The sequence below is a fragment of the Gambusia affinis genome, linkage group LG07, assembly GCF_019740435.1.
Source record: "Gambusia affinis linkage group LG07, SWU_Gaff_1.0, whole genome shotgun sequence".
Taxonomy (NCBI): domain Eukaryota; kingdom Metazoa; phylum Chordata; class Actinopteri; order Cyprinodontiformes; family Poeciliidae; genus Gambusia; species Gambusia affinis.
The window spans coordinates 23,320,594-23,347,319 of record NC_057874.1 but is presented as its reverse complement, the minus strand read 5'-3'; the positions used below and the strand labels follow the sequence as shown (position 1 = coordinate 23,347,319).

Sequence of the window (26,726 nt, the reverse complement as noted above, 5' to 3'; positions counted from 1 at the left end):
TTTTCCTTTTGGATATTCAGCTAATATTTTATTAAAGGTTTTAATTATCCCTTTCCTTTAACTCACACAAACCCACACACAATACTGTTACTGCTGTTTATTAAAGTCAGCAATGATAGTTGCATAATTAATTTTATTAATCATGCACAAGTTTAGATGTAATTCAGCTATGTGGCCAGTTGTTCCAGTCCTATGGAACAGTTTTTCTTCAGCTTGGCCAAAAAACAACCAACCAACTAAAAAACCAACTACCCTGGTTCATTTTTGGAATGTTAAAGCAGTACTTGTGGTTTACAGCAAAATACAGAAAAACAAAGCAAAATTTTAAAAAGTAAAAAGCACAGATATCAGTGAACAAAATAAAGAAATGAAAGATGAAAGACAAAAGCATCAACTGTGTGACTGCATGTTGACACTCAAAGAAAATCACTTCAAATGTATCATGAACATCTTTTTGAAAACTATTGTCACTGCAGATTGGTTTCAAAATACATACAGCGCCACCACAAAGTGTTCCCACTCTGTAACACACTCTTTCACTTTTTCTTTTAACATATAGGCACATAGGTTAAGTTAAATCAGTCCATAACTAAATCAATTAACAAACACATGAATGAGACAAAAATAATGCACTTAAGAAAATAAAAAGCAGCCCATAAATTGGATTCATATACATTCATACTGATGACAATAACAGGATATCTTCCCAGGTTTTATTAGAATATGTGGTTCACATTAATACCATTTTCATAAGCTACCTTTCAGTTTTAAATGTTAATTTATTTAGGGTAAGTTTTTTAAAAGGCTTCATATAATTTGGCCACTACTCATGAAGACAACATCCTTTTAGACCTTAACCTGAAGTCCAGATGTCATAAAACACTTAATGAGGCAAAAAAATAAAATAAAATCAGCACTATTTTAATATTATCCAAGTTACTGAATTTGATTAAATGGATAAAATGAAACTGGGTTTTACGGTTTGCTGACACTACTGTTTCTAAAACAGACTAGAAAAATCCAAATAAAATAAACTATTAAACATCTCATAAAAAGCAAAGATTTAAATACTAATTTAATGAGGGGAAAACGCAACAAAACATTTTATATAAAAAAGTAAAAACTACTTAGAAATTGTGGAGTACTTATTACTTTTACAAAATTAGAACATAATAGAAACAGTATCAGTGTCAAAAGAAAAAAGAGGGATTGAATCTTATGTCTCTCCATATGTTTATAAAATGTTGATGTGATAGTAATCACTAGCAAACTTTTAAAACATCCTATAACACTTTGGAGAGAATTTATCTTTGAGTGTAATTTTTAAGCAATCAATGTTATAAAATGAGTATCAATTCTTCTTAATGACAGACATTACATATTAATAAATCCATATCACATGCATCATTAGTTCATTTACAAAATCTCCTTGGCTTCTGAAATATGCCGTTTGCCCTCAGAGCTTGCGAGGTCTTTAGTCCCGTTACCTGTTGAGTTGGGATTAATGATGCCATTAATCACACATGCAAAAAACCAAAGAATATATTTAACTTAAAATCAAATTCTTTGGATTACTGAAATGTAGAATTTTTAGACTGTTAATAAAATTATTCTATTTAGTTTACTAAAGCAAAAATTGATTTGTCAAAATCCGAAATAGCCTTCATCCAACAGCAATGTTGCAAGTGCCATAAGAAAACCTGGGCTAAACAAAAACACAGGTTTCATACTGAATTCCGACACAGGAGTTAAAGGAATAAAACTAAATATTTTTATTCAAGAATGACTTGTTCAACAGTAAAGTCATTTATGAAAATTAACTCACAAAGTATAAGTTTTTACACTTTTCCAATACCAGCATCAGTGGCAAAAAGTAATGCAGCACATTATTTTAGTTTATAAGCAAAATTGATACATTAATCAAACTTTCAGACTGAAATGAAAGATTGTTTTTTGTTTTTAGTAAAAATTTTATTTTAATCATTTAAATAGAACCAAAACATTACAAGATAAAAAAGCCCTGCTATATTAAAAAGGGACTGTGCTCAAAGTTAAACTTTGCTTTGCAACAAATATATTTTCTTTTGTCACATCACTGAGGTAGAGCAAAGAAATGTCAGCTTGTTTTACTTACATTAGAGTGATTGATGCTAAATATAAAGCTCATTACGCATGCCAAGACAAAATGAAACATCCAAACTTACCTGAAGGTCTTTTGCGCCTCCACAGAAAATATTACAATAGAGCTGCAATGGCAATGACAATGACAACTCCAACTCCAACTCCACCCCCATGAATGAATCCTTTGCTAGAACCTGAAATACATTACAAGAGGATGACGTTACTCTAATGTACCAGTAGAACAATCCCCTATCTAACACACAGAATAAGGCTGTATGATTTGGACCAAAAATATCTCAACATCTCTGAATGGCAATATACAATATTACATTAATTTTTATTAATTATGTACAAGTTCAGCTGTAATTAAGTTGTGTAGTCATTTGTTCCAGTCCTTTGAAGCAGTTTTTCTTCAGCTTGGCCAGGTTTAGGTTGAGGTCTGTTCCCATTGCAACTTATTTATGTATTAACATTTACTTCACCAGGAAAATCCAATTGAGGTGAAAAACCTTTGTTGCAAGGAGCATCCTGGTCAAGACTGGCGGAACATTCACAGTATAAAACTTCTTTCAGATGGTGAGCTGGTGGCAGGGACACAAAGATATTTCTTGCCCAAGCAGCTCAGGGCTCAATAGACATCTCTGTGTTCTTTCTGCCATTTGAGAGGAGCAGCATTACTTTCTACACAAACTGAGAATAGGTTGCAAGAAAGTTTATTTTCTACAGGACGGGGACACTCTGTAAAATTCTATAATACGAAATACATAATCAATGTACCTGAAACCTGCAGACCACATGTGTCAAACTTAAAGCAAGGAGCCAATCTGGCCCATCATGGCTTTTTATGTGGCCCTCTAGTCTCTAAAGGGACACATAAATACAACTATAACATAGTCACATAACAGTGTGCTTAAGTATTATCAGTCAAATCAAAGGAGTTTTTATATGTTTACAATTCTAGACTTTTCCAAGATTGGGGGTGGGGGTCTGGTAAACACACCACACACGAACTGATTCCAGTCACGAACATCCCGATTCCACAAGAAAATTCTGTAAAACCCCCAAACATACCATACGTGTATTTAGAATAAAACATGGATAACGATGTAGAAGTAATAGTGATAGATTGTGGACTTATTTTAAGCACGCTAGTGTCAGCAAGTCCTGACTGAATTAATTGCTATATTGTTATAACCGATTTCCTTTTTTTATATACTTTATTTTTATCATTTTAGCAGTTTAGAAATATACATACATACATTGAACAGTTAGACCCACCTCTAACAAAAATTACAGAACATCTAGTTTGACAAGAGCAGTTGAGTAATAATAATAAAAAAAGAGGTCATTACATTAATTATACAGTTGGTGTCAAGCTCCAGTGAGTGTTCCATTTCTTCCAGTATTTATTGTATTTATAAGTTGCGTGAATTTCCTTAATTATGTCCTTTCAGTCCAAACATGATGCTAGTTCTGCATTAAGTCACTTGTGAGTAATAGTTTTCTATAGTTTAACCAAACATAATCAGTTATTGTTATTTAACCTTATACCTTAATATATGTTGTATTACATTTTTTCCACGTTTGTAGACATGAGTATAGTTTGGATATTGTTTCTTTGGGAGGTCTTCCGTTGCTCGAATCCAATAGGATTTTAAGTCTTCCTCTCATCCTCCTCCAAAAATTTTAGACTTTTATTGTAATGGTGTCTTAGCTGGAGGCATCTAAAAAAAGTCACATTTTTCCAAGTTATAGTTATCTTGAAGTTGTCTAAAACTTTTTAATTCACTATTGCTTGTAATCTTCTAGAAACTTGTTATGCCTTTTTGTGACCACTGTGTAAATCTCTTATCCATTCTTGCAGGAAGAAAATCTCTACCATAAGCAGGCCATCTTAAAATGCAAGCACGTCTTTCAATCTTTACTTACTTTAATACTTTATGCCATTTGTCCAATGGTATTTTTATCCATAAGGGTTTTAGGTCAGAATCTATATGTTTTTTAATAAGACAATGATCTCCGAGCCAGGATTGTAGAGGTATACAACTGTAAGACAGGTCTATCTCTTTCCATTTAGCTTTACATGTTGGGTCACACCAACCAACTAACACTCTCAGCTGCGCTGCTCTGTAATAGTCCTCTAGGTGTGGTAAAGCCCATCCACCCCTTTCTGTTGACAGCTGTAGTGTCTGGAATTTTACTCTCCGTTTTTGTTTAGCCCAGATAAAATTTGGGATTATTATATCCCAATCGCGGAATTGTCTGTCAGGTACCTTTGTAGGTAGAGCCTGAAAAAGATAAAGAAGCCTTGGTAAAAGGTTCATCTTTATTATATCTATTCGACTATGTAGCTTCATGGATAACAACAACCAATGCTTTACATCCACCCTAATCTCCACTGTCAGTGGGATGTAATTGCATTCAAAAAGGTTGGATAACTCTGCAGAAATTTTAACTCCCATATATTTTATAGATGTACAGTCCCAGTTGAATCTAGTCATTTTCTGAATTCTTAGTGATGGTTGATAGTTAAATGAGAGGACTTGAGTTTTCTGAACTTGTGTTTTCTGTTTTCATTGAAAACTTGTGTTTTCGGGGAAAAAAAATTGTTTTCATCCCTAGATTGTCTAAAGTAGACAATTTTTTAAAAGTGACTATAACGTGACCATAACCCCAGAAATTAATCTCCGCTGTAAAAAAATAAAATAAGTGAAGAACTTTAAAACAAATACAATCAAGGATTTCATCAGAGTATACAATAAAACATAATGTGCAAAAAATGCCACTTGTAAATAAAAATTTACCAATTGCTAATCAAGTAGAAGAACTAATGGCCAACTTCTAAACGAAGTTGGCCATTAGTTTATACCCTGATTTATACCCTGACTAAGTGCCGATTGAGTAAAGAAAGACGATTAGTTAGGCTGACTTCCGGGTTAGTTAGCGTTATGAGCACGTCATCAGCATAGAAGCATATCTTATGCATTGTGCCTTTAATAGTTCCACCCATAATGTTCTTGTGTTCTCTAATGGCCTCCACTAAAGGCTCTCCGTGAGGGAGAGTTCAGTTTTTATAAAATTCTCCATGAATTTTTGCAAGTTATTGCCTTCTTCTCCCTCTGTGATCACATGGATATGAATGTTATACCTGCGTGACTGGGCTTCCAGGTCAGTTAGACGTGTTTGTAGGTCTTCTTGTAGCTGGAGCAAGTGGCTCAATTCATCTTTGACATCCATGTTGAATTTCTCTACCTCGATTATTCGCTGCTCAGCCTCCTCAACTCTAAACATTACTTCTTTCAGGTCTGCAACAATGTCGTCAAGCCGTATCCCCATCTCTTTTCTAAACTCAGACATTTTCTTTTTTATGAGTCCTGACTGGTCAGCGATTTGTTTTTAAAGATTCGTTTGAACTTCTTTCAGTTCTGTAAGAATGTTAGCCCCCATAGCTCCCATAGCTTTGTCCGCAGGTAGCTTGCTATCTTCAGAGTCCTCCTTTGACAAAACAACAGTTTCTTTCGTGTTTTCTTGCCGAATCCTTGTCTTCCTCTTGTTACTCCCTGACATGATATGTAAATACTAAAAACTGTTTTATAACTTATTTGTCAGGGGGCAACTCGACTGTCTGGGAGCTCGGAATTTATGCTGTTGGTTCCTTTTCAATTGCTTTTCAATTCAGCATCCCCTAATCCAGTGACTTTGAGATTCATTGTACTTAATTTTTTACATGTGTTTAATTATCTGTCATACATTTTCTTTGATTTTCCAGTTTGTCTTAACACTTACAAGTAAATCGGCCAAAATCACAGGCCAAGTCTGCTCTCAAGTTTTGAGGCCTACAACTCTCAGCATGTGTTTCCTTACACATACGTGCATAAATTAGTTTGTTTTTTTCAGTGACTTCTCTTTTCTTTTCACATTACACAATAGAAATACAATTTCAAACAAATTGGAATGGCAGTCAGTGAATAGTGATTTTATTGGAACTGGACCATTAGGCATAACATAAACCGTGTTCCAAATTATTATGCAAGCGATATTTTCTCAGATTTTCTAAAATGGTCAATGCAAATGATGGCCAGTATAATTCTCAACTCATGAACTATTACAGTATAATTCCAATTTTACTGAACAAAGCCCCCATGAGAACAGCATTTTATTCAAAAATAAAAAACTCAAAATGCACTGTTCCAAATTATTATGCACAGCGGACTTTCAAAACATTTTATGGATTATAAAGACCTGCAAAAGGTCATTCTTTGAATGTGCAGCATTAAGTGGTCACATGTACTAAAATCAAAAGCTATTTCATTCAAAAATATTTTAACAGAACGAGTTACATTTCAACATAGGACCCCTTCTTTGATATCATCTGCACAATTATTGCATCCGTTGAACTTGTGAGTTTGTTGATAGTTTCTGCTTGAATTTCTTTACTGGATGTCAGAATATCTATGCAGTTCATGTCAGAAGATATGAACTGCATTCCACCCTCAATTCTTCTGCTTGAGGAAACTCAAACTTTTTCAATAGGGTTGAGGTCAGAGGAGGATGGTGACCACACCACGAGTTTCTCCCCTTTCATGCCCATAGCAGCCAATGACACAGTGGAATTCCTTGCAGCATGAGATGGTGCATTGTCATGCATGAAGATGATTTTCCTACGGAAGGTACGGCACTTCTTTTTGAACCATGAAAGAAAGTGATCAGTCAGAAAGTCCATATACTTTGCTGACTTTATTTTCACACCTTCGGGGACTCTGAAGGGGCCGACCAATGATTCTCTACCCATGATTTTGGCCCAAAAAAATGACTCCATCACCTCCTTGCTGACGTCACAGTCGTGTTGGGATGTGGTGGCCATCCACCACCGATCCACTACTGCGTCCATCTGGACCATCCAGGGTTACACAGAAATCATCAGTAAACAAGTCTACTTGAAATTTAATCTACGGCTGGGCTCACTGCGACTGTTTCTGCTTGTGAGCTCTGGTTAGGGGCCCAATAGTAGGTTCATGACCGCAAGCCTCTGGAGGATCCTCCATCTTGAGGTTCCAAAGCCACCAGCAGCTTCAAATAACTGTTTACTACTTTGTAAGGGCATTTTAACAGCTGCTCTCTTAATCCGATGAATTTATCTAACAGAAACCTTCCTCATTATACCTTTATCTGTACAAACCCATCTTTGTTCTGAATCAGCCACAAATTTCTTCACAGTACAAAAACGCTTTAGTTTTCACTAAATAACTAATGTTTTCATACCTTGTCATACGGCACTACACTATTTGATGATTTTCGTCAGCAGAGAGATCCTTTCTATTTCCCATATTGCTTGAAACCTGTGGCCTGCTTAATAATGTGGAACATCCTTCTTAAATAGATTTCCTTTAATTGAGCTCACCAGACAAACTAATCAACCCAGCTCTCTGAAATTATAGTGATTCAAAGAGTCCTGTCACACAATACCAACTATAAATTTAATAGCACAACAATTAAAATGTTATCTTTATAACACTTTAATCCAATTTGCATAATAATTTTGGAACACGGTGTAGTTTGGGACTGATGAAAGACCAGTTAGCACAACAAGTGACATTTTCTGACATTTTGAACATCATCTGAATCTGAGTTTTGTACTCATACATTGTGACAAAGAGTAATTTCTAAACTAAGAGAAACTAATTCCATTTAGTGTGATTCTTTCATCATCCACCTAAATTTCCTGCTAAGATCAATGCTTAAATGTCACACTCTTTGTCCCACATCTTCATTCTTCCATCAATAATAGAATCTCCTCTTAAAACATAACTAATTTCGAAACCTTTTTTAGCCTTGGTCAAATATGTAGATGAAGTAACATATTTATTAATTATTAGTAATTATTTTGAGAAATATATATTTTTTAATCACTAATTACTAAATATTTTACTATATTTAATGACTGTAATTGTAACAGCATGTTGGTTTTAATAGATTTTTACTTGATATATAGGCCACAACATAAATATCTTTAAATCTTTTTGGTATTTAAAGAAACATAAGATCAGGATTTACCTGATCTTTCTTCTGTTGTGTTTTCTTCTGTTGTGTTCCCTATAAAACACAGAAACATTATTAAATACAATACATGTACTGTTTGTTTCCATTACAGTGGGGAATGTCACCAAAAACAACAAAAAAGACCAATTACTTCCCTATCAAAAGCTTACATATATCAGCTAGATACAGTTTTTTTAAAACTGGTTTTATCCTTTAAAGATGACAACTTGAAATTTCTAGAGATGATACATTTGTGAAGGCGAGGCCAAGAGAGCTCCTGGTAGTATTGAAATAATAGCAGTATTTTATCTGACAAAATGTATACTGATAAAAGGTTTGCTTTGTTAATCAGAACATTTTATAATTTACATTTGAGTTTTAGTGTCGTCAGTACAGATAAGAACGTTCCCGCATGATGATACCCTTTATGCATCTGGGTTATTCCAAGCGCTGGCTTTTCTCAGGAGCTGCAGTCTCGATTTCTTAAAGAAACATACACCCAATTTCAGGGCATTAAATTGGGAGTCAAATTTTGTTTGTCATGTTTGATATATAAAGTGTTCATATAACAACTGAAGGTAACGTGATTGTGCTATAAAAATCGCACTATATGCCTGAAATATACACTAACTCTTTAAACTTTCAAACCATAGATATACTTACCTAAAATAAGTGTACAACTTGTTTTGGTAGAAAGCACAACACTGAAGTCAGCATCTGATTAAAAATGTCCAACTCAGCAGTTCAGTTAGAAAAGCAACAATTTATCTGGCTGCTGAATCTAAGGTTACAAATATCAGGTCATAATTTCAGTTCCTAAAGCCTGAAGAAATTATTTATGTTATTTAGCTTCACTGAAAAAGTTGGAAAGTTTAGGATTCACCCTCTGGAACATGGCATGATATAATTAGAACAGTTTGAAGAGAAAACCTACAAGTGCAGTAATTCAATCAATTTAAGTTTGATCTACGTACTAGGCAAATGTGATTAACAGCAGTGTGAGGCTAAAGTGAAGGAAGTTATAGTTATGAAGGAAACTGGAGGCTTAGAGGTCAGATGGATGAAAAAAATTTATCTATTTGTTTTTTAAATAATTATTTCTACTATTTAGCTATTTATTTCCTAGTATTTTAACATTATTTTCCCCTCTCTCTGTATAACCAGAAAATTTGTAAATCCTCCTTTTTGATCTAATTTTCATTATTCAGATGTTTAAATCACCTAAACACAAACATTTCTCAACATCCAACATAAATGTAACAAATCTGGCTAAAATTCAATAAATATAAAGTTTAATCATAGTATTTTAAAATTAAAACTCACCAGGAGTCACATGCACAAATGTTGGTTTTGAGTAAATTTGATGGCAGATGTCTTCTTGCTTTACAACACAATGGTAGTGGTCTTTCTTAGTAACAACAACTTGAAGGATAGCATCGAAGTAGTTTCCGTTCCGAGTGATGTTAGCAGCTTCAGCAACAGTCATATTACCACTGTTCTGTACCTCCATTGTAGGTTTTGGATAAGCACCATGAGCTTCACACTCCACCAGTGTACCACCATTTACTTCATTAAGAATGCTGATAGATGGCGTTGGACAAGTACCTGTAAACATGAAACAAACAAATACATCAAGAAAAACTTAAAAATCAAAAACAAAATGTCAGACCTTTTTCATGCAAAAGTACAGAAAATGTAAAAAACTATAATAAGCTTGTAGGCAAATTTTCACTAATCTTTGATTTAAAACATTTGTTAGTTCAAACATTTTAACTAACAAATGTGGCAGCCAACAAAAAAGACAGAATTTTAAAATCATAATTTGAAGTATACAGTGCATTCAGAAAGTATTCGCAATGCTTAGCTTATTTCCACATTTTGTTTTATTGCTGTATTTTCTAAAGTGTATTCCTCTCCCCCTTCCCCAAGACTCTACATAATTATGTAAAATATGCAGTAAACATTTGCCATCAAGCTCAAAATTGAGCTTAGGTGAGTCCTGCTTCTACTGATCCAAGAACTATTTCTACAGCTTAATTGGAGTCTACTTTGTTAAATTCAGTTAATTTAATAGGATTTGGAAAGATACCCAGCTTTCTTTATAAGACCCCACAACTGACCATGCATGCCAGACCACAAACCCAGCAGGGAGTCAGTGGGGAAAGGTAGAATAATGTCATGGTGCTTTGAAAGCCCAAATGAGGGAAGAGGACTTCATTATCTGTAGATAGGAGTGATTTGAAATCCCCACAACTACTCTGACAGAGCTCCAATGATGCTCAATGGTTGGAGAAAAATCTTTCTAGAAGGGCAACCATCTCTGTAGCAATCCACCAATCAGGTCCATATTATAACCAGAATAACCCACTGCTTAACAAAAAGGCACATGGCTGACTATCTGGAGTTTGCCAAAAGACACTTGAATATCTCTCAGACCATGAAAAACAACATTTTCTAATTTGATGAGACAAAGACTGAAGTCTTTGATGTAAATGACACTCATATTGTTTCGTGGAAGTCAATTACTGCTCATGTGACTGTTGCCATTACTATTGTGAAGTATGGCGATAAAATTATTTGGTGAGGTTTCAGGGACTGAGCAACTATTTAGGAAAGTAACAATTAACACAGATGTCTTTTAATGAAAACTTGCTACATTTATAACCACAGACTGAGGTTACAGTTCATCTTTCAACAGAGAAATAGCACCAAGAAAAGCCCAAGATCTTAAAGGACTTCAGAACTGAATTTTTTGAATGCCCCAGCCAGAGTTCAGACTCTAGGTAGATTGACATCTATGGAGAGAGCTGAAAATGGCTGTACACCAAGCTTAATCCAACCTGGTGGATAGGTTTTGCAAAGAAGAATGTGTTTAAATGCCTAAGGTTGACAAGCAAACCATGTGATATATTTAAAAAAGAACTTGAGGCTAGGGGTGCACAGATTGGACTTTTCTGACCGCTCACCAATCTTTTAAAAAAGCCTATCTTACCACCATGTTTTTTAGCCTGAAATGTTGCCTAATATATCAAGAAAGTTTCTCAATTGGCAGCAGTAGGGTGACTGTTACTAACTGTAAATGTGCAGACAAGACCTGATCAGCCGGTTTGTCAGTCAAACCTCTCTCACGGAAGAAAAGAAAAGCACAGTGGTTGATTTTTAGACCTTTGTCGAGGTTGATAACATTGGTGGATAAGATCAGCTTCACATGTAAAAATCAGCTGATCACCAATCTCCCATAATTCAGGGAAATCATAATTAAATCGGCTGGCCAATAAGTCGGTGTACCCCTACTTGAGGCTATTGCAATGATGGATTAACTAAGTAGTAACTAAGTATAGAGAAATGGCTTTGAATACTTTATTACTTAGTCATTTTATATATATATGTACCCAAGCATACTAGAGCTATCTCAACCCTGCTGCTACTTGAACACTACTAAAGTAGTCAACGTAAAGCTTTATTTTTCTCAGTCTTTTGTTAAAAGCACAAGAAAACGCAAACCAAGATATATATATATATATATATATATATATATATATATATATATATATATATATATATATATTTTTATATATATTTACACACACACACACACTCACATTGTAACTGTGGGGTGTTGTATGTAGAGATGTGAGGAAAAAATATAAGTGTATTCATTTTGGAAGGGGACTAATGTCAAAATGTTTTTATACCAACCTACTTCTACACTTAATTCATTTGTTTTATATATATATATATATATATATATATATATATATATATATATATATATATATATATATATATATATATATATATATATATATATATATATATATATATATATTTATAGGTGTGGTTAGCCATTTATCAATTTTACATCTTTGATGCTCTGATAGAAATGGTCAGAGACCAACTAAAGCAAGGTAAGGCTGTGGAATGTTACTTCTTTGACACAGAAATAACACAAAGAAACCTAATTATGGACACTTACAAGAACTCTTGCAGTCAAAGCCATCAGTGAACCTACCAAAGATATTCCTGAGCCACAGTGAGTCAGAGCTCCATGATAAAAGTCAAACAAATACAAACTCCCACATCATCAGTGTTTCCCAAACCTGGTCAACAAATAGGAAGGAAATGTTTTAAGCATCTCCTCCTTCTTTTCTATTATCTCAAGCAACTTCAAGGTGCATACTGCCACCTACTATACATGAGTGTGTAGTAACATTAACTCATATTTATAAAATTCAATTTTTTTTATTTTGTATCATGAAGATAAATAATGCTTTCTTTAATGAATAAATATCGTCTAGGTTTCCTTCCGTTCTAAATATTCCTTTAAGTCTAAGTTCCTGTCTTTACTATTTTCCTCAATCTGTTCTTTTCAGGCTCATAATCGCAATTAATCAGTACATAGTCTGCATTTTCTTTCCCTCCACATCCCTCACATTTATCATCATCTTCCCTCCCACTTAAATATGTCAGATAGGTATGACTTACCCTGAATCTCATGATTACTTATTTCCTTCTGTTTTTAAACACTAATATTTTTAACTAAAACTGACTTTAGTCAGTTTTAGTACATTCTTTTCTCATTCTTTTCTCATCTTGCCATATTTCTATTTCTTTACTCTTTATAATTGATTTCCCTTTCCGAAAAGGAATTGCAATCGTTATTGTCCCCTCTAATTTCATCATTGCCTTTGCATCCAAACACCTGACTTAAGTCCATGGCTGGTTAACGAGCTTTAGCAGTACTACATCTTTTAATTTTAATGGCAGTTGGCAAACTAATTAAGTGCATCACTGCCACCATTTAACAGGAAGATGGATCTAGAAAATAGACAGGAAGGGGAAAAAAAATCTACATTTGACTAAATAATTGAATGGGACCCTTCTGAAAATAATCTTATTGAATATGCTGGCTGATTTATCCTCCAAGAGATCTGTAGTACTTTGGGGCTGCAAAAGAGGTCATGAAGTCATTTGAATCAAAAGTGCTGAAACAGAGACTTCTGAAACATGCAAGGAAGGGGTACTTGAGAACCAAGTTTGAAAACCATTGTATTCAATGACAACCACTAATTCACTGCAACACATAATATGAAACATGTATCTGCAAAGTTAACTTATTCACATTAAAACTTCACTGAGTCAAAAATTATTTTAGCCAAATTATACTAAAATTAAACACTGGGTTCTTTGTGTAATTTAAACACACAACAAGCTAGCTAGAATTTTGATGCTTTTGTCATACTGATATTTTGATTTTCTCATGTCATTCATTCATTTTCACTTAATCTTTGCAAGATTGCGTATTTGGTGCCTATTTTTAATAGGCAAGAGGCAGTGGATAGCCCTTGACTAGTTACCAGACTATTATAGGGCAACATAGAGACACACAGGACAGACATCTATGCTTTGAAACATAAAAGCAGTACAGTGGTGCATGCTTTTTGACAGTGGGAGAGGTCACACTCACACTTGCAAAAACATGTAAATTCCACACAGAAATTAGCCATGCATCTAAAAACTGCAGGCAGTAGATTATAAGAACTCGACTTCGGCAACCCCTGCTCTTACAGATTTTCTTAGAGCAGCGTTTCTCCATTACCTACTTCAGGGGTGGGCACTCCTGGTCCTGGAGGGCCGGTGTCCTGCAACTCTTAGATGGCTCCCTGGTCCAACACACCTGAATCCAATAGCTGAATCACTTCCTAAGTGCAGTCAGGTTCTCCAGAATCCTGCTAATGATCTCATCATTTGACTCAAGTGTGTTGAAGTAGCGATTCATCTAAAAGTTGCAGGACACCGGCCCTTGAGCACCAGGAATGCCCACCCCTGACCTACTTCAACACACCTTGAATAAGTGGGGGATTAACTGGCATCTGCAGCACTTTATGGCTGAGGAAGTGGTCATGCAATCGTTTGAATCAGGTGTTGTGGAACAGACACATCAAAAACATGCAGATCACAGGTCCCTGGGGATCAAAATTGAGAAATACTGCCTTACAGGATCCTCTTACACATGTTGATGTGTCCTTTATGTGGCTTTTAACAAACTAAAAGCAGAACCTCTTTTGCAGTAGTCTAACACTGCATTCCTCCAAGGTCAGAGTTCTGCAACTTCTAGGTGCATCCCTTGGTCTACACACTTGAATTAAAGGCTAAACTGCCTCACTAGCATGTAGTCAAGCTCCACAGAGCTCTGCTAATGAGCTCTATAAAAGAAAGATGCACTGAAACAGAGAGCCATCTAAAAGTTGCAGGACACCAGCCCTTGAGGATTGCTGTTTGAGACCACATGAGTCTTATGGCTTTATTCATGCCACTTTTCTATAAACACCAGATTTTTTTCCTTGTTGTTGCCTTGTAAGGTTTTCCCAGCTGAGCTGTGAATCTGTAGCTTCAGCAGAGATGCAATCAACCCCTTGGAAGCTTCTTTGGTGAACAATCTTTGATGTTAGCTTAGGATGAATGCCATATGTTGGTAATTTTCCAGCTGTTGCACACTACTTCCATTAGACTGAACTGTGAGATGATTAAAGCAATAATTGTTTAATGATCCAGCCCAGCTTTAAACTACCTGAGATGTCCACTGTGTTCCTTGGGTCTCCATGTTGCCGTTTGTTCATAATTGTCCATTAAAACATGATCCCAGAAGCCTTTACAGAATGACTATTTGTTTTTATATTCAAATACACAGATGAGCTTTGTTTACTATTAAGATGACTTGAATATGGAGAGGAACTGAATGCAACTGCAACACCCAATGCAGATTGTTATTAGTAAAAAATAAAAATCATAAATTTGTTCTATCACAATAAATATATATAAATGCATTGAAGTTCTTGGTCATAAAAATGTGTTAAGCTCAAAGACCACACATAGTTTAGCAATGCACTGCAGATGTTAATTGCTTGTTTTTTCCCCACCTGGAAAGATCATATTTGCTCAGCTGTATTTGCTCAGACCACAAATGTGTCAATTGAATTACATGAGATATCAAATGACATGATTCATACAATAAATGTGATTAATAAAATAAAAACATATCAAGTGAGCTATACAATTTGAATCCACACAAGACATCAATTTCCTGCCAATTTTGCCCTGAGGTTAACCATCAAGTTTAAATTTCCCCATTACATAGAGATTACACTAACCAAAAGCTTCCACTGAGTTGAGAGTGGCTGAGATAAATATTATTGTCCCTTACTATAATTTTTACATAATCTACATCAGATCAATTTTAAGACTGTTATACAAGTTTCTAAAACGTGTTTAAGAAACAGAACTGATGTGTATTAGCTTCACTGAAAAAGTTGGAAAGTTTAGGATTCACCCTCTGGAACATGGCATGATATAATTAGAACAGTTTGAAGAGAAAACCTACAAGTGCAGTAATTCAATCAATTTAAGTTTGATCTACGTACTAGGCAAATGTGATTAACAGCAGTGTGAGGCTAAAGTGAAGGAAGTTATAGTTATGAAGGAAACTGGAGGCTTAGAGGTCAGATGGATGAAAAAAATTTATCTATTTGTTTTTTAAATAATTATTTCTACTATTTAGCTATTTATTTCCTAGTATTTTAACATTATTTTCCCCTCTCTCTGTATAACCAGAAAATTTGTAAATCCTCCTTTTTGATCTAATTTTCATTATTCAGATGTTTAAATCACCTAAACACAAACATTTCTCAACATCCAACATAAATGTAACAAATCTGGCTAAAATTCAATAAATATAAAGTTTAATCATAGTATTTTAAAATTAAAACTCACCAGGAGTCACATGCACAAATGTTGGTTTTGAGTAAATTTGATGGCAGATGTCTTCTTGCTTTACAACACAATGGTAGTGGTCTTTCTTAGTAACAACAACTTGAAGGATAGCATCGAAGTAGTTTCCGTTCCGAGTGATGTTAGCAGCTTCAGCAACAGTCATATTACCACTGTTCTGTACCTCCATTGTAGGTTTTGGATAAGCACCATGAGCTTCACACTCCACCAGTGTACCACCATTTACTTCATTAAGAATGCTGATAGATGGCGTTGGACAAGTACCTGTAAACATGAAACAAACAAATACATCAAGAAAAACTTAAAAATCAAAAACAAAATGTCAGACCTTTTTCATGCAAAAGTACAGAAAATGTAAAAAACTATAATAAGCTTGTAGGCAAATTTTCACTAATCTTTGATTTAAAACATTTGTTAGTTCAAACATTTTAACTAACAAATGTGGCAGCCAACAAAAAAGACAGAATTTTAAAATCATAATTTGAAGTATACAGTGCATTCAGAAAGTATTACAATGCTTAGCTTATTTCCACATTTTGTTTTATTGCTGTATTTTCTAAAGTGTATTCCTCTCCCCCTTCCCCAAGACTCTACATAATTATGTAAAATATGCAGTAAACATTTGCCATCAAGCTCAAAATTGAGCTTAGGTGAGTCCTGCTTCTACTGATCCAAGAACTATTTCTACAGCTTAATTGGAGTCTACTTTGTTAAATTCAGTTAATTTAATAGGATTTGGAAAGATACCCAGCTTTCTTTATAAGACCCCACAACTGACCATGCATGCCAGACCACAAACCCAGCAGGGAGTCAGTGGGGAAAGGTAGAATAATGTCATGGTGCTTTGAAAGCCCAAATGAGGGAAGAGGACTTCATTATCTGTAGATAGGAGTGATTTGAAATCCCCACAACTACTCTGACAGAGCTCCAATGATGCTCAATGGTTGGAGAAAAATCTTTCTAGAAGGGCAACCATCTCTGTAGCAATCCACCAATCAGGTCCATATTATAACCAGAATAACCCACTGCTTAACAAAAAGGCACATGGCTGACTATCTGGAGTTTGCCAAAAGACACTTGAATATCTCTCAGACCATGAAAAACAACATTTTCTAATTTGATGAGACAAAGACTGAAGTCTTTGATGTAAATGACACTCATATTGTTTCGTGGAAGTCAATTACTGCTCATGTGACTGTTGCCATTACTATTGTGAAGTATGGCGATAAAATTATTTGGTGAGGTTTCAGGGACTGAGCAACTATTTAGGAAAGTAACAATTAACACAGATGTCTTTTAATGAAAACTTGCTACATTTATAACCACAGACTGAGGTTACAGTTCATCTTTCAACAGAGAAATAGCACCAAGAAAAGCCCAAGATCTTAAAGGACTTCAGAACTGAATTTTTTGAATGCCCCAGCCAGAGTTCAGACTCTAGGTAGATTGACATCTATGGAGAGAGCTGAAAATGGCTGTACACCAAGCTTAATCCAACCTGGTGGATAGGTTTTGCAAAGAAGAATGTGTTTAAATGCCTAAGGTTGACAAGCAAACCATGTGATATATTTAAAAAAGAACTTGAGGCTAGGGGTGCACAGATTGGACTTTTCTGACCGCTCACCAATCTTTTAAAAAAGCCTATCTTACCGATTCCACCATGTTTTTAGCCTGAAATGTTGCCTAATATATCAAGAAAGTTTCTCAATTGGCAGCAGTAGGGTGACTGTTACTAACTGTAAATGTGCAGACAAGACCTGATCAGCCGGTTTGTCAGTCAAACCTCTCTCACGGAAGAAAAGAAAAGCACAGTGGTTGATTTTTAGACCTTTGTCGAGGTTGATAACATTGGTGGATAAGATCAGCTTCACATGTAAAAATCAGCTGATCACCAATCTCCCATAATTCAGGGAAATCATAATTAAATCGGCTGGCCAATAAGTCGGTGTACCCTACTTGAGGCTATTGCAATGATGGATTAACTAAGTAGTAACTAAGTATAGAGAAATGGCTTTGAATACTTTATTACTTAGTCATTTTATATATATATGTACCCAAGCATACTAGAGCTATCTCAACCCTGCTGCTACTTGAACACTACTAAAGTAGTCAACGTAAAGCTTTATTTTTCTCAGTCTTTTGTTAAAAGCACAAGAAAACGCAAACCAAGATATATATATATATATATATATATATATATATATATATATATATATATATATATATATATATATATATATATACACACACACACACTCACATTGTAACTGTGGGGTGTATGTAGAGATGTGAGGAAAAATATAATTGTATTCATTTTGGAAGGGACTAATGTCAAAATGTTTTTATACCAACCTACTTCTACACTTAATTCATTTGTTTTATATATATATATATATATATATATATATATATATATATATATATATATATATATATATATATATTTATAGGTGTGGTTAGCCATTTATCAATTTTACATCTTTGATGCTCTGATAGAAATGGTCAGAGACCAACTAAAGCAAGGTAAGGCTGTGGAATGTTACTTCTTTGACACAGAAATAACACAAAGAAACCTAATTATGGACACTTACAAGAACTCTTGCAGTCAAAGCCATCAGTGAACCTACCAAAGATATTCCTGAGCCACAGTGAGTCAGAGCTCCATGATAAAAGTCAAACAAATACAAACTCCCACATCATCAGTGTTTCCCAAACCTGGTCAACAAATAGGAAGGAAATGTTTTAAGCATCTCCTCCTTCTTTTCTATTATCTCAAGCAACTTCAAGGTGCATACTGCCACCTACTATACATGAGTGTGTAGTAACATTAACTCATATTTATAAAATTCTATTTTTTTTATTTTGTATCATGAAGATAAATAATGCTTTCTTTAATGAATAAATATCGTCTAGGTTTCCTTCCGTTCTAAATATTCCTTTAAGTCTAAGTTCCTGTCTTTACTATTTTCCTCAATCTGTTCTTTTCAGGCTCATAATCGCAATTAATCAGTACATAGTCTGCATTTTCTTTCCCTCCACATCCCTCACATTTATCATCATCTTCCCTCCCACTTAAATATGTCAGATAGGTATGACTTACCCTGAATCTCATGATTACTTATTTCCTTCTGTTTTTAAACACTAATATTTTTAACTAAAACTGACTTTAGTCAGTTTTAGTACATTCTTTTCTCATTCTTTTCTCATCTTGCCATATTTCTATTTCTTTACTCTTTATAATTGATTTCCCTTTCCGAAAAGGAATTGCAATCGTTATTGTCCCCTCTAATTTCATCATTGCCTTTGCATCCAAACACCTGACTTAAGTCCATGGCTGGTTAACGAGCTTTAGCAGTACTACATCTTTTAATTTTAATGGCAGTTGGCAAACTAATTAAGTGCATCACTGCCACCATTTAACAGGAAGATGGATCTAGAAAATAGACAGGAAGGGGAAAAAAAATCTACATTTGACTAAATAATTGAATGGGACCCTTCTGAAAATAATCTTATTGAATATGCTGGCTGATTTATCCTCCAAGAGATCTGTAGTACTTTGGGGCTGCAAAAGAGGTCATGAAGTCATTTGAATCAAAAGTGCTGAAACAGAGACTTCTGAAACATGCAAGGAAGGGGTACTTGAGAACCAAGTTTGAAAACCATTGTATTCAATGACAACCACTAATTCACTGCAACACATAATATGAAACATGTATCTGCAAAGTTAACTTATTCACATTAAAACTTCACTGAGTCAAAAATTATTTTAGCCAAATTATACTAAAATTAAACACTGGGTTCTTTGTGTAATTTAAACACACAACAAGCTAGCTAGAATTTTGATGCTTTTGTCATACTGATATTTTGATTTTCTCATGTCATTCATTCATTTTCACTTAATCTTTGCAAGATTGCGTATTTGGTGCCTATTTTTAATAGGCAAGAGGCAGTGGATAGCCCTTGACTAGTTACCAGACTATTATAGGGCAACATAGAGACACACAGGACAGACATCTATGCTTTGAAACATAAAAGCAGTACAGTGGTGCATGCTTTTTGACAGTGGGAGAGGTCACACTCACACTTGCAAAAACATGTAAATTCCACACAGAAATTAGCCATGCATCTAAAAACTGCAGGCAGTAGATTATAAGAACTCGACTTCGGCAACCCCTGCTCTTACAGATTTTCTTAGAGCAGCGTTTCTCCATTACCTACTTCAGGGGTGGGCACTCCTGGTCCTGGAGGGCCGGTGTCCTGCAACTCTTAGATGGCTCCCTGGTCCAACACACCTGAATCCAATAGCTGAATCACTTCCTAAGTGCAGTCAGGTTCTCCAGAATCCTGCTAATGATCTCATCATTTGACTCAAGTGTGTTGAAGTAGCGATTCATCTAAAAGTTGCAGGACACCGGCCCTTGAGCACCAGGAATGCCCACCCCTGACCTACTTCAACACACCTTGAATAAGTGGGGGATTAACTGGCATCTGCAGCACTTTATGGCTGAGGAAGTGGTCATGCAATCGTTTGAATCAGGTGTTGTGGAACAGACACATCAAAAACATGCAGATCACAGGTCCCTGGGGATCAAAATTGAGAAATACTGCCTTACAGGATCCTCTTACACATGTTGATGTGTCCTTTATGTGGCTTTTAACAAACTAAAAGCAGAACCTCTTTTGCAGTAGTCTAACACTGCATTCCTCCAAGGTCAGAGTTCTGCAACTTCTAGGTGCATCCCTTGGTCTACACACTTGAATTAAAGGCTAAACTGCCTCACTAGCATGTAGTCAAGCTCCACAGAGCTCTGCTAATGAGCTCTATAAAAGAAAGATGCACTGAAACAGAGAGCCATCTAAAAGTTGCAGGACACCAGCCCTTGAGGATTGCTGTTTGAGACCACATGAGTCTTATGGCTTTATTCATGCCACTTTTCTATAAACACCAGATTTTTTTCCTTGTTGTTGCCTTGTAAGGTTTTCCCAGCTGAGCTGTGAATCTGTAGCTTCAGCAGAGATGCAATCAACCCCTTGGAAGCTTCTTTGGTGAACAATCTTTGATGTTAGCTTAGGATGAATGCCATATGTTGGTAATTTTCCAGCTGTTGCACACTACTTCCATTAGACTGAACTGTGAGATGATTAAAGCAATAATTGTTTAATGATCCAGCCCAGCTTTAAACTACCTGAGATGTCCACTGTGTTCCTTGGGTCTCCATGTTGCCGTTTGTTCATAATTGTCCATTAAAACATGATCCCAGAAGCCTTTACAGAATGACTATTTGTTTTTATATTCAAATACACAGATGAGCTTTGTTTACTATTAAGATGACTTGAATATGGAGAGGAACTGAATGCAACTGCAACACCCAATGCAGATTGTTATTAGTAAAAAATAAAAATCATAAATTTGTTCTATCACAATAAATATATATAAATGCATTGAAGTTCTTGGTCATAAAAATGTGTTAAGCTCAAAGACCACACATAGTTTAGCAATGCACTGCAGATGTTAATTGCTTGTTTTTTCCCCACCTGGAAAGATCATATTTGCTCAGCTGTATTTGCTCAGACCACAAATGTGTCAATTGAATTACATGAGATATCAAATGACATGATTCATACAATAAATGTGATTAATAAAATAAAAACATATCAAGTGAGCTATACAATTTGAATCCACACAAGACATCAATTTCCTGCCAATTTTGCCCTGAGGTTAACCATCAAGTTTAAATTTCCCCATTACATAGAGATTACACTAACCAAAAGCTTCCACTGAGTTGAGAGTGGCTGAGATAAATATTATTGTCCCTTACTATAATTTTTACATAATCTACATCAGATCAATTTTAAGACTGTTATACAAGTTTCTAAAACGTGTTTAAGAAACAGAACTGATGTGTATCTGCCATAGAGAAGCAGATTAATTTTTCACCATCGAATATCAACACATTGTAAGAAAATGACTTGTAATGTGATAAGAACTACGACTCACCGCGTTTTTTTTCTGGATCATTAGTTCTGTCCTTTAACCTTATAAAACGCGGAGGTTGCATGCGACCTGAAATTTATAAACACTAATTTATGTACACTGTACTTTTGCTCCACTTGGAAACGCTAGAATCGGCGCTTTATACCTGGTTTGAAATATATTCTTGCTTTTTAACACAATATCATCTTCGAGACGTTTTGTAGCGCATATAAATATCTTCGTAATATTTTACACCAAGGAACAGTTAGCAATCTTAGTAATAATGTGTCTAATTGTTAGAAGAAACCGATATGGGGAAGTTAATAATAAGCACTAATAAAAATAGAAAAATACGGTGTTTAACATGGCAAACTTGGTTACCTTAATCCAGAGGAAATCAATTTACCTGAAATCAACTAGAAAAGCCTTTTTGTTTAGCTACTAAAAATTGACATCTTAAGCAAACAAACATACGACAGTAGTACGAGAATTTTAGCCAATCCAGTTCGTGTTTTCTGAACTCAGCGACCAACCAAGTGCAAAATGAACCAATCAGCACAATTGATGTAGCATTGCAAAATTACCTAACTTTTTCCTTAGTTAGCCAATAAGAGAAGAGTATCTCTCAGCAAACTAGATTATAGCTCCTAGCCTAGCGCTAGGAGCTATTTTTACCCAATGGAAAATCATCTGTTAAATCGCCCAGATTGTAACTAAAAAAAATCAGCTTTCTTTGCCTCCAATGTAAGAGAAATTATTAAAGATTAACAATATCACACCAGATTAACGATGTGAAAAAAACTTGTTTTATCTGTAAAAATCCTAATTTTAATGAGCACGAAAAGAGCACATTTATAAATAAAAGTTCTAGAAATCTTATTTTAGGTTCGCTTTAATGTATATGGCTCTTCCAAAGTTCTTCAGAGAAGTTTTAGCATAGTTTCAATTTAATTTTATGGTTTCTGGTTTCTTGTTGATAATCTATGTGGCCATCTACTGGGAACGGAGATGAGTTGCACCTTCATATAGAACGCACAAAATATGTGCAATGATTTCAAATTAATTCTATCTATTTTGTGAATCTTATTTTTATCTTAATTCTAGAGATGATTCGACAGGAACAAATGGAAAATCGTTAGCTAACAGCAAAGAATCAATAAGATTTAATTGCTCTATCAAACAAAGTGATTGATGAAAGTTAAGGAGGAAACAAGTTAGTTTGGCATGCTTTATGAACGGTCTCTCTAGTTTACTTCATAATAATCAGACATCCATGTGTTGTTTTAAAGTGATTTTTTAAATGTAGAATTAAAGTTTACTGATTAAGAGCTATTATGTCTGTGATCAACTCTAACAGGTTAAGATGCAAACTGTAAAGGGGAGGGAAAAAAATAGAAAGATAGTAAATGTCATGTCATCAGTTCAGGAGTGTCATAAAACAGGGCCAAAACACTCCAAAAGTTTGTTCTGCTTATATTTTAACTTCATATCACAGTCACTGTAATAGATTAAAATATTATTTCTTTACCTTCCAAAGCTTCAATTCTTGGTCTCAATGCCATGTAAGATTCTTTTGAGATTTTTTTTTTCATAGCTGGGTTCATTAACTTACATTTAGCAGTATGTTTTCCACTATACAAAATATTAATTTATTAGAAACTGTAAAAGGTTATTTTTAAATATGGTTTTATGGTTATCCTGACGTTTGTCGGTTAAACAGAATTAATCCACACTACAATTTTTATTTTATCTGACGTCAATTTGACTTGAGTTCTGAGATCATATTAAGAAGTACTTTTTTAAAGAAACAAATATGCATTATTAATGAGTCACACTTTAAGTGTTCCATGAAACCACTTACCAACAGTAAGCACAATTTTCCAACTCTTTTTTGAATCAATGTGAAGACAGGTGTAATTTCCACTGTCTGACACCTTTGCTTTTTTGATAATAATTGAGGCATTTCCAGATTTTAACTGATTTGTAAAATGAGAGACACGTTCTCTGAACTGGCCGTCTTGTTTTGAAGGAGAAATTTCGCCATATTCGCAAAGAAGCACATCCTTGCCATCTTTTTTCCAGTCAAAGCGCGTCATTCTAAGATTTTCTTCAAAAGAACAAGATAGCATGACATCCTCATCTTCTTTGCAAGAAATCTTGACAATACCTGAAAAACAAAAACACATCACAAAAAGTTTTCATACATTTTTCTACACTTTTATGAATGTTTAGTAAGCCTATAGTAATGAAAAGTCGTCCTCCATATTTATTCCAAAGTGAAAAATGCTTGCACATATGATTTATTTTTTCTATGTGAAGAAAAAACAACAACAAAAGAGAGGAATTTTATGAAAATGTGTAAAAGGAAGTATTGATATTTTGACTGCCCTCAAGTGTTCAATAGAAGTACTACTCTGTGTTGAATAGTACTTCAACTTTAATCCACTGTGCTGGGTGAAACATAAAACATATGGTATATTTATCTTCTTGAGTCCTTGTGACTATTTGTTACCAGCAGTCCAACTGTAATGGTCCCTCTAATACCAAATCTCTGAAGCTTTCTTCAAACTTCCAAGGGGATTTCTCTGAACTTTTGGGCCCCGTTTCAGAAAGCAGGGTAAACAAACATCACCTAGCTCTGTGCTATTCAAGTAAATAAGTAAGTAAAGTTTATTTATAGAGCATTTCTCACAGACATAAAATCACAAAGCGCTGTACAGTAGAAATCAACCTTAAAACTATTCAAAGCATAAAACAAACATAAGAAACATTAAAATCAAGAGATAAAAGCCTGTGAAAATAAAAATACTTTTAGTTGCTTTTAAAAAACCTCAACAGATTCAGCAAAACAGAGCTGCAAGGGCAAACTGTTCCAGAGTCTTGGGACCACCGTGAAAAAGGTTTTTGGTTTCAGAATAGGAGATATCAACTACGTAACGCAATTCTGAGTGAAGTTAAAGGTGAGTGGAAGTAAGAAGACCACATCAATGGAAGGCAGATAACGCAATTCACCGTAGCAACAGGAGAAAAAATAAGCCTGAAAATCAAACTTTCTCACCAATGGAATTAAAAGTTTTAATTACAAGATAAGGAGAATATCAAAACATATTTAACAAAACGCTATAAAAAAAACCCTGCATTTCTGTTTCTACAGTAAAATAGAGAGTTAACATGACAAAGTCAATGCCGAGTATTAGCAGATAATTAGAATTCTTGATGCTACACTTATTCCATAAAAGGAAGATAAATTTATTTGTCTGAACTATGGACACCCAGAAATATATTAATAGATTATGCTTGAAATGTCAAAATGTGATACAGACTACATTTTTTCTTTCAATGATACCTGCAATTCTGTGGAGTTTTTTATACTGGTCTTGGAAAAGAAAAACTTGTAAAACAATTCATATTTAGTCCAGAACCTAAACTGTACAGCAGAGCTTCCTCCGACATTTAGATAGCAAGCTAGTTATTAATGTTCAAGTCACAATGATCTACAGTCAGAAGGTGGAAGGTCTCTTGTCTAAAAAGCTTTGTTCTAAAATAAGTCTAAAATTAAGTTATTTGTGCTTAATACCAATAGCATAAAAAAGAAAAAGAATGTCTTTGATCAAGTGGACCTGCCAGGGATTTTTTTCTACAAATTATTTTGACAAATCTTAACATCCAACCATCAGGTTAATTTTATACATTACTTAAAGATTTCTGCTTTCAACTGTTCAAAACAAATTACATAAAATAACTTTAGTTTTTAATTAGTGGCTTCATTCTGTGATGTATTTCTACAAGTCTGTAACAAAGTTCCTTCTCACCTACTATTACGTAGCACATAAGACAACATTTCCTCCATATAACTTTCCTATAGCGAGTCAAAAACTTTATATTTGAGTATTTTGCAGAGAAATAATGTCCACAGGTGTATTTCTCCAAAAATGAATATCTTATGATTATATATGTGAAGAGTTTTATGGGCAAGGAAAAGCGAAAGTGCCCTCATGTGTTCACAGGTTATTACTGCAGGTTAGACGACACCATTGGAGGACGAAAATATGTAATTTTCAGGAGGTAAACTTTCCTGAATTCATCTTTATTTATTCAATATTATAATTTTTGTTATCTTAAATGAGCAATAAGAGGAAATGGTTTATCTGTAGCCGAAGCGTTAAACTGTATTAAAAGGGATTCAAGCTTATACTATTAAGCTCTTCTGTTAGAACCTATAAACTTGTTACAGTTAATGGCAGAATAGCCAGATAATTTACTACAGCATTTAAAACTTTTGATTCTGGACATAAACATGTACAGTAGCCAGCCTAATGTACATTTGTGAAGGAGATTCTCAGAAGCAGTAATGGCTTTTAAAGACGCAGTGCTCACCCTCTCCACAAGTGATGCAACATTCTAACTCATAGGCTATGCATTAAGCTTATTACAAAAACACAAGCATGAGAGCAGAAGGAGGCAGTTCTTTAATATCACTTCAGTAATGAGGGACATATTTCCGTTGAAATTATTTTAGCAGCAATGCAAATGTGGCGACAAGATTCTATTGTTTCATTTCCAAATAAGCACCTGAAGTGAATATTCCTGGAGTGAAATACACTTCCAACAAGAAAATTACAAATCAAAATAAAGTAATTATTTTTGTCTTACCGATTTCATCACCAAACGTTTTTCCAATAAACGTCAGAAGGCAGAGGGACACACGGAAAAGCAGCTCCATAGCTGCAGTAGTCTGTCACTAAATCATATCATCTACAGAGCGCTCTCTAAAGGACCGTGCACTGTAGCCACTCCTTTCAGA

General features: G+C 34.7%; 1 protein-coding gene across 2 annotated transcripts; it reads right to left on the bottom strand.

Annotated features, from left to right (window-relative positions):
* Positions 1-26,726, bottom strand: LOC122833818 (CD276 antigen homolog). Of its 2 annotated transcripts, XM_044121732.1 has the most exons (9): positions 26,576-26,726; positions 23,784-24,089; positions 23,285-23,292; positions 21,947-21,983; positions 15,931-16,212; positions 9,484-9,765; positions 8,176-8,214; positions 2,205-2,315; positions 1-1,487 (listed from the first exon to the last, which is right to left on the bottom strand). In XM_044121732.1, the coding sequence occupies exons 1-8, from the start codon at positions 26,643-26,645 to the stop codon at positions 2,236-2,238; spliced, it is 1,104 nt and encodes a 367-aa protein (XP_043977667.1). In that variant the 5' UTR covers positions 26,646-26,726; the 3' UTR covers positions 1-1,487; positions 2,205-2,235. The 2 variants fall into 2 exon arrangements, with proteins under 2 accessions (XP_043977667.1, XP_043977668.1); XM_044121733.1 differs by lacking the exons at positions 21,947-21,983; positions 23,285-23,292.

Coding starts and splice junctions, on each gene's coding strand:
- LOC122833818 (XM_044121732.1), bottom strand. CDS start 26,645: ATGGAGCTGCTTTTCCGTGTGTCCCTCTGCCTTCTGACGTTTATTGGA. Junction 24,090..26,575: donor AACGTTTGGTGATGAAATCG/GTAAGACAAAAA, acceptor TTTGTTTTTCAG/GTATTGTCAAGATTTCTTGC. Junction 2,316..8,175: donor CACAACAGAAGAAAGATCAG/GTAAATCCTGAT, acceptor AATGTATTTCAG/GTTCTAGCAAAGGATTCATT.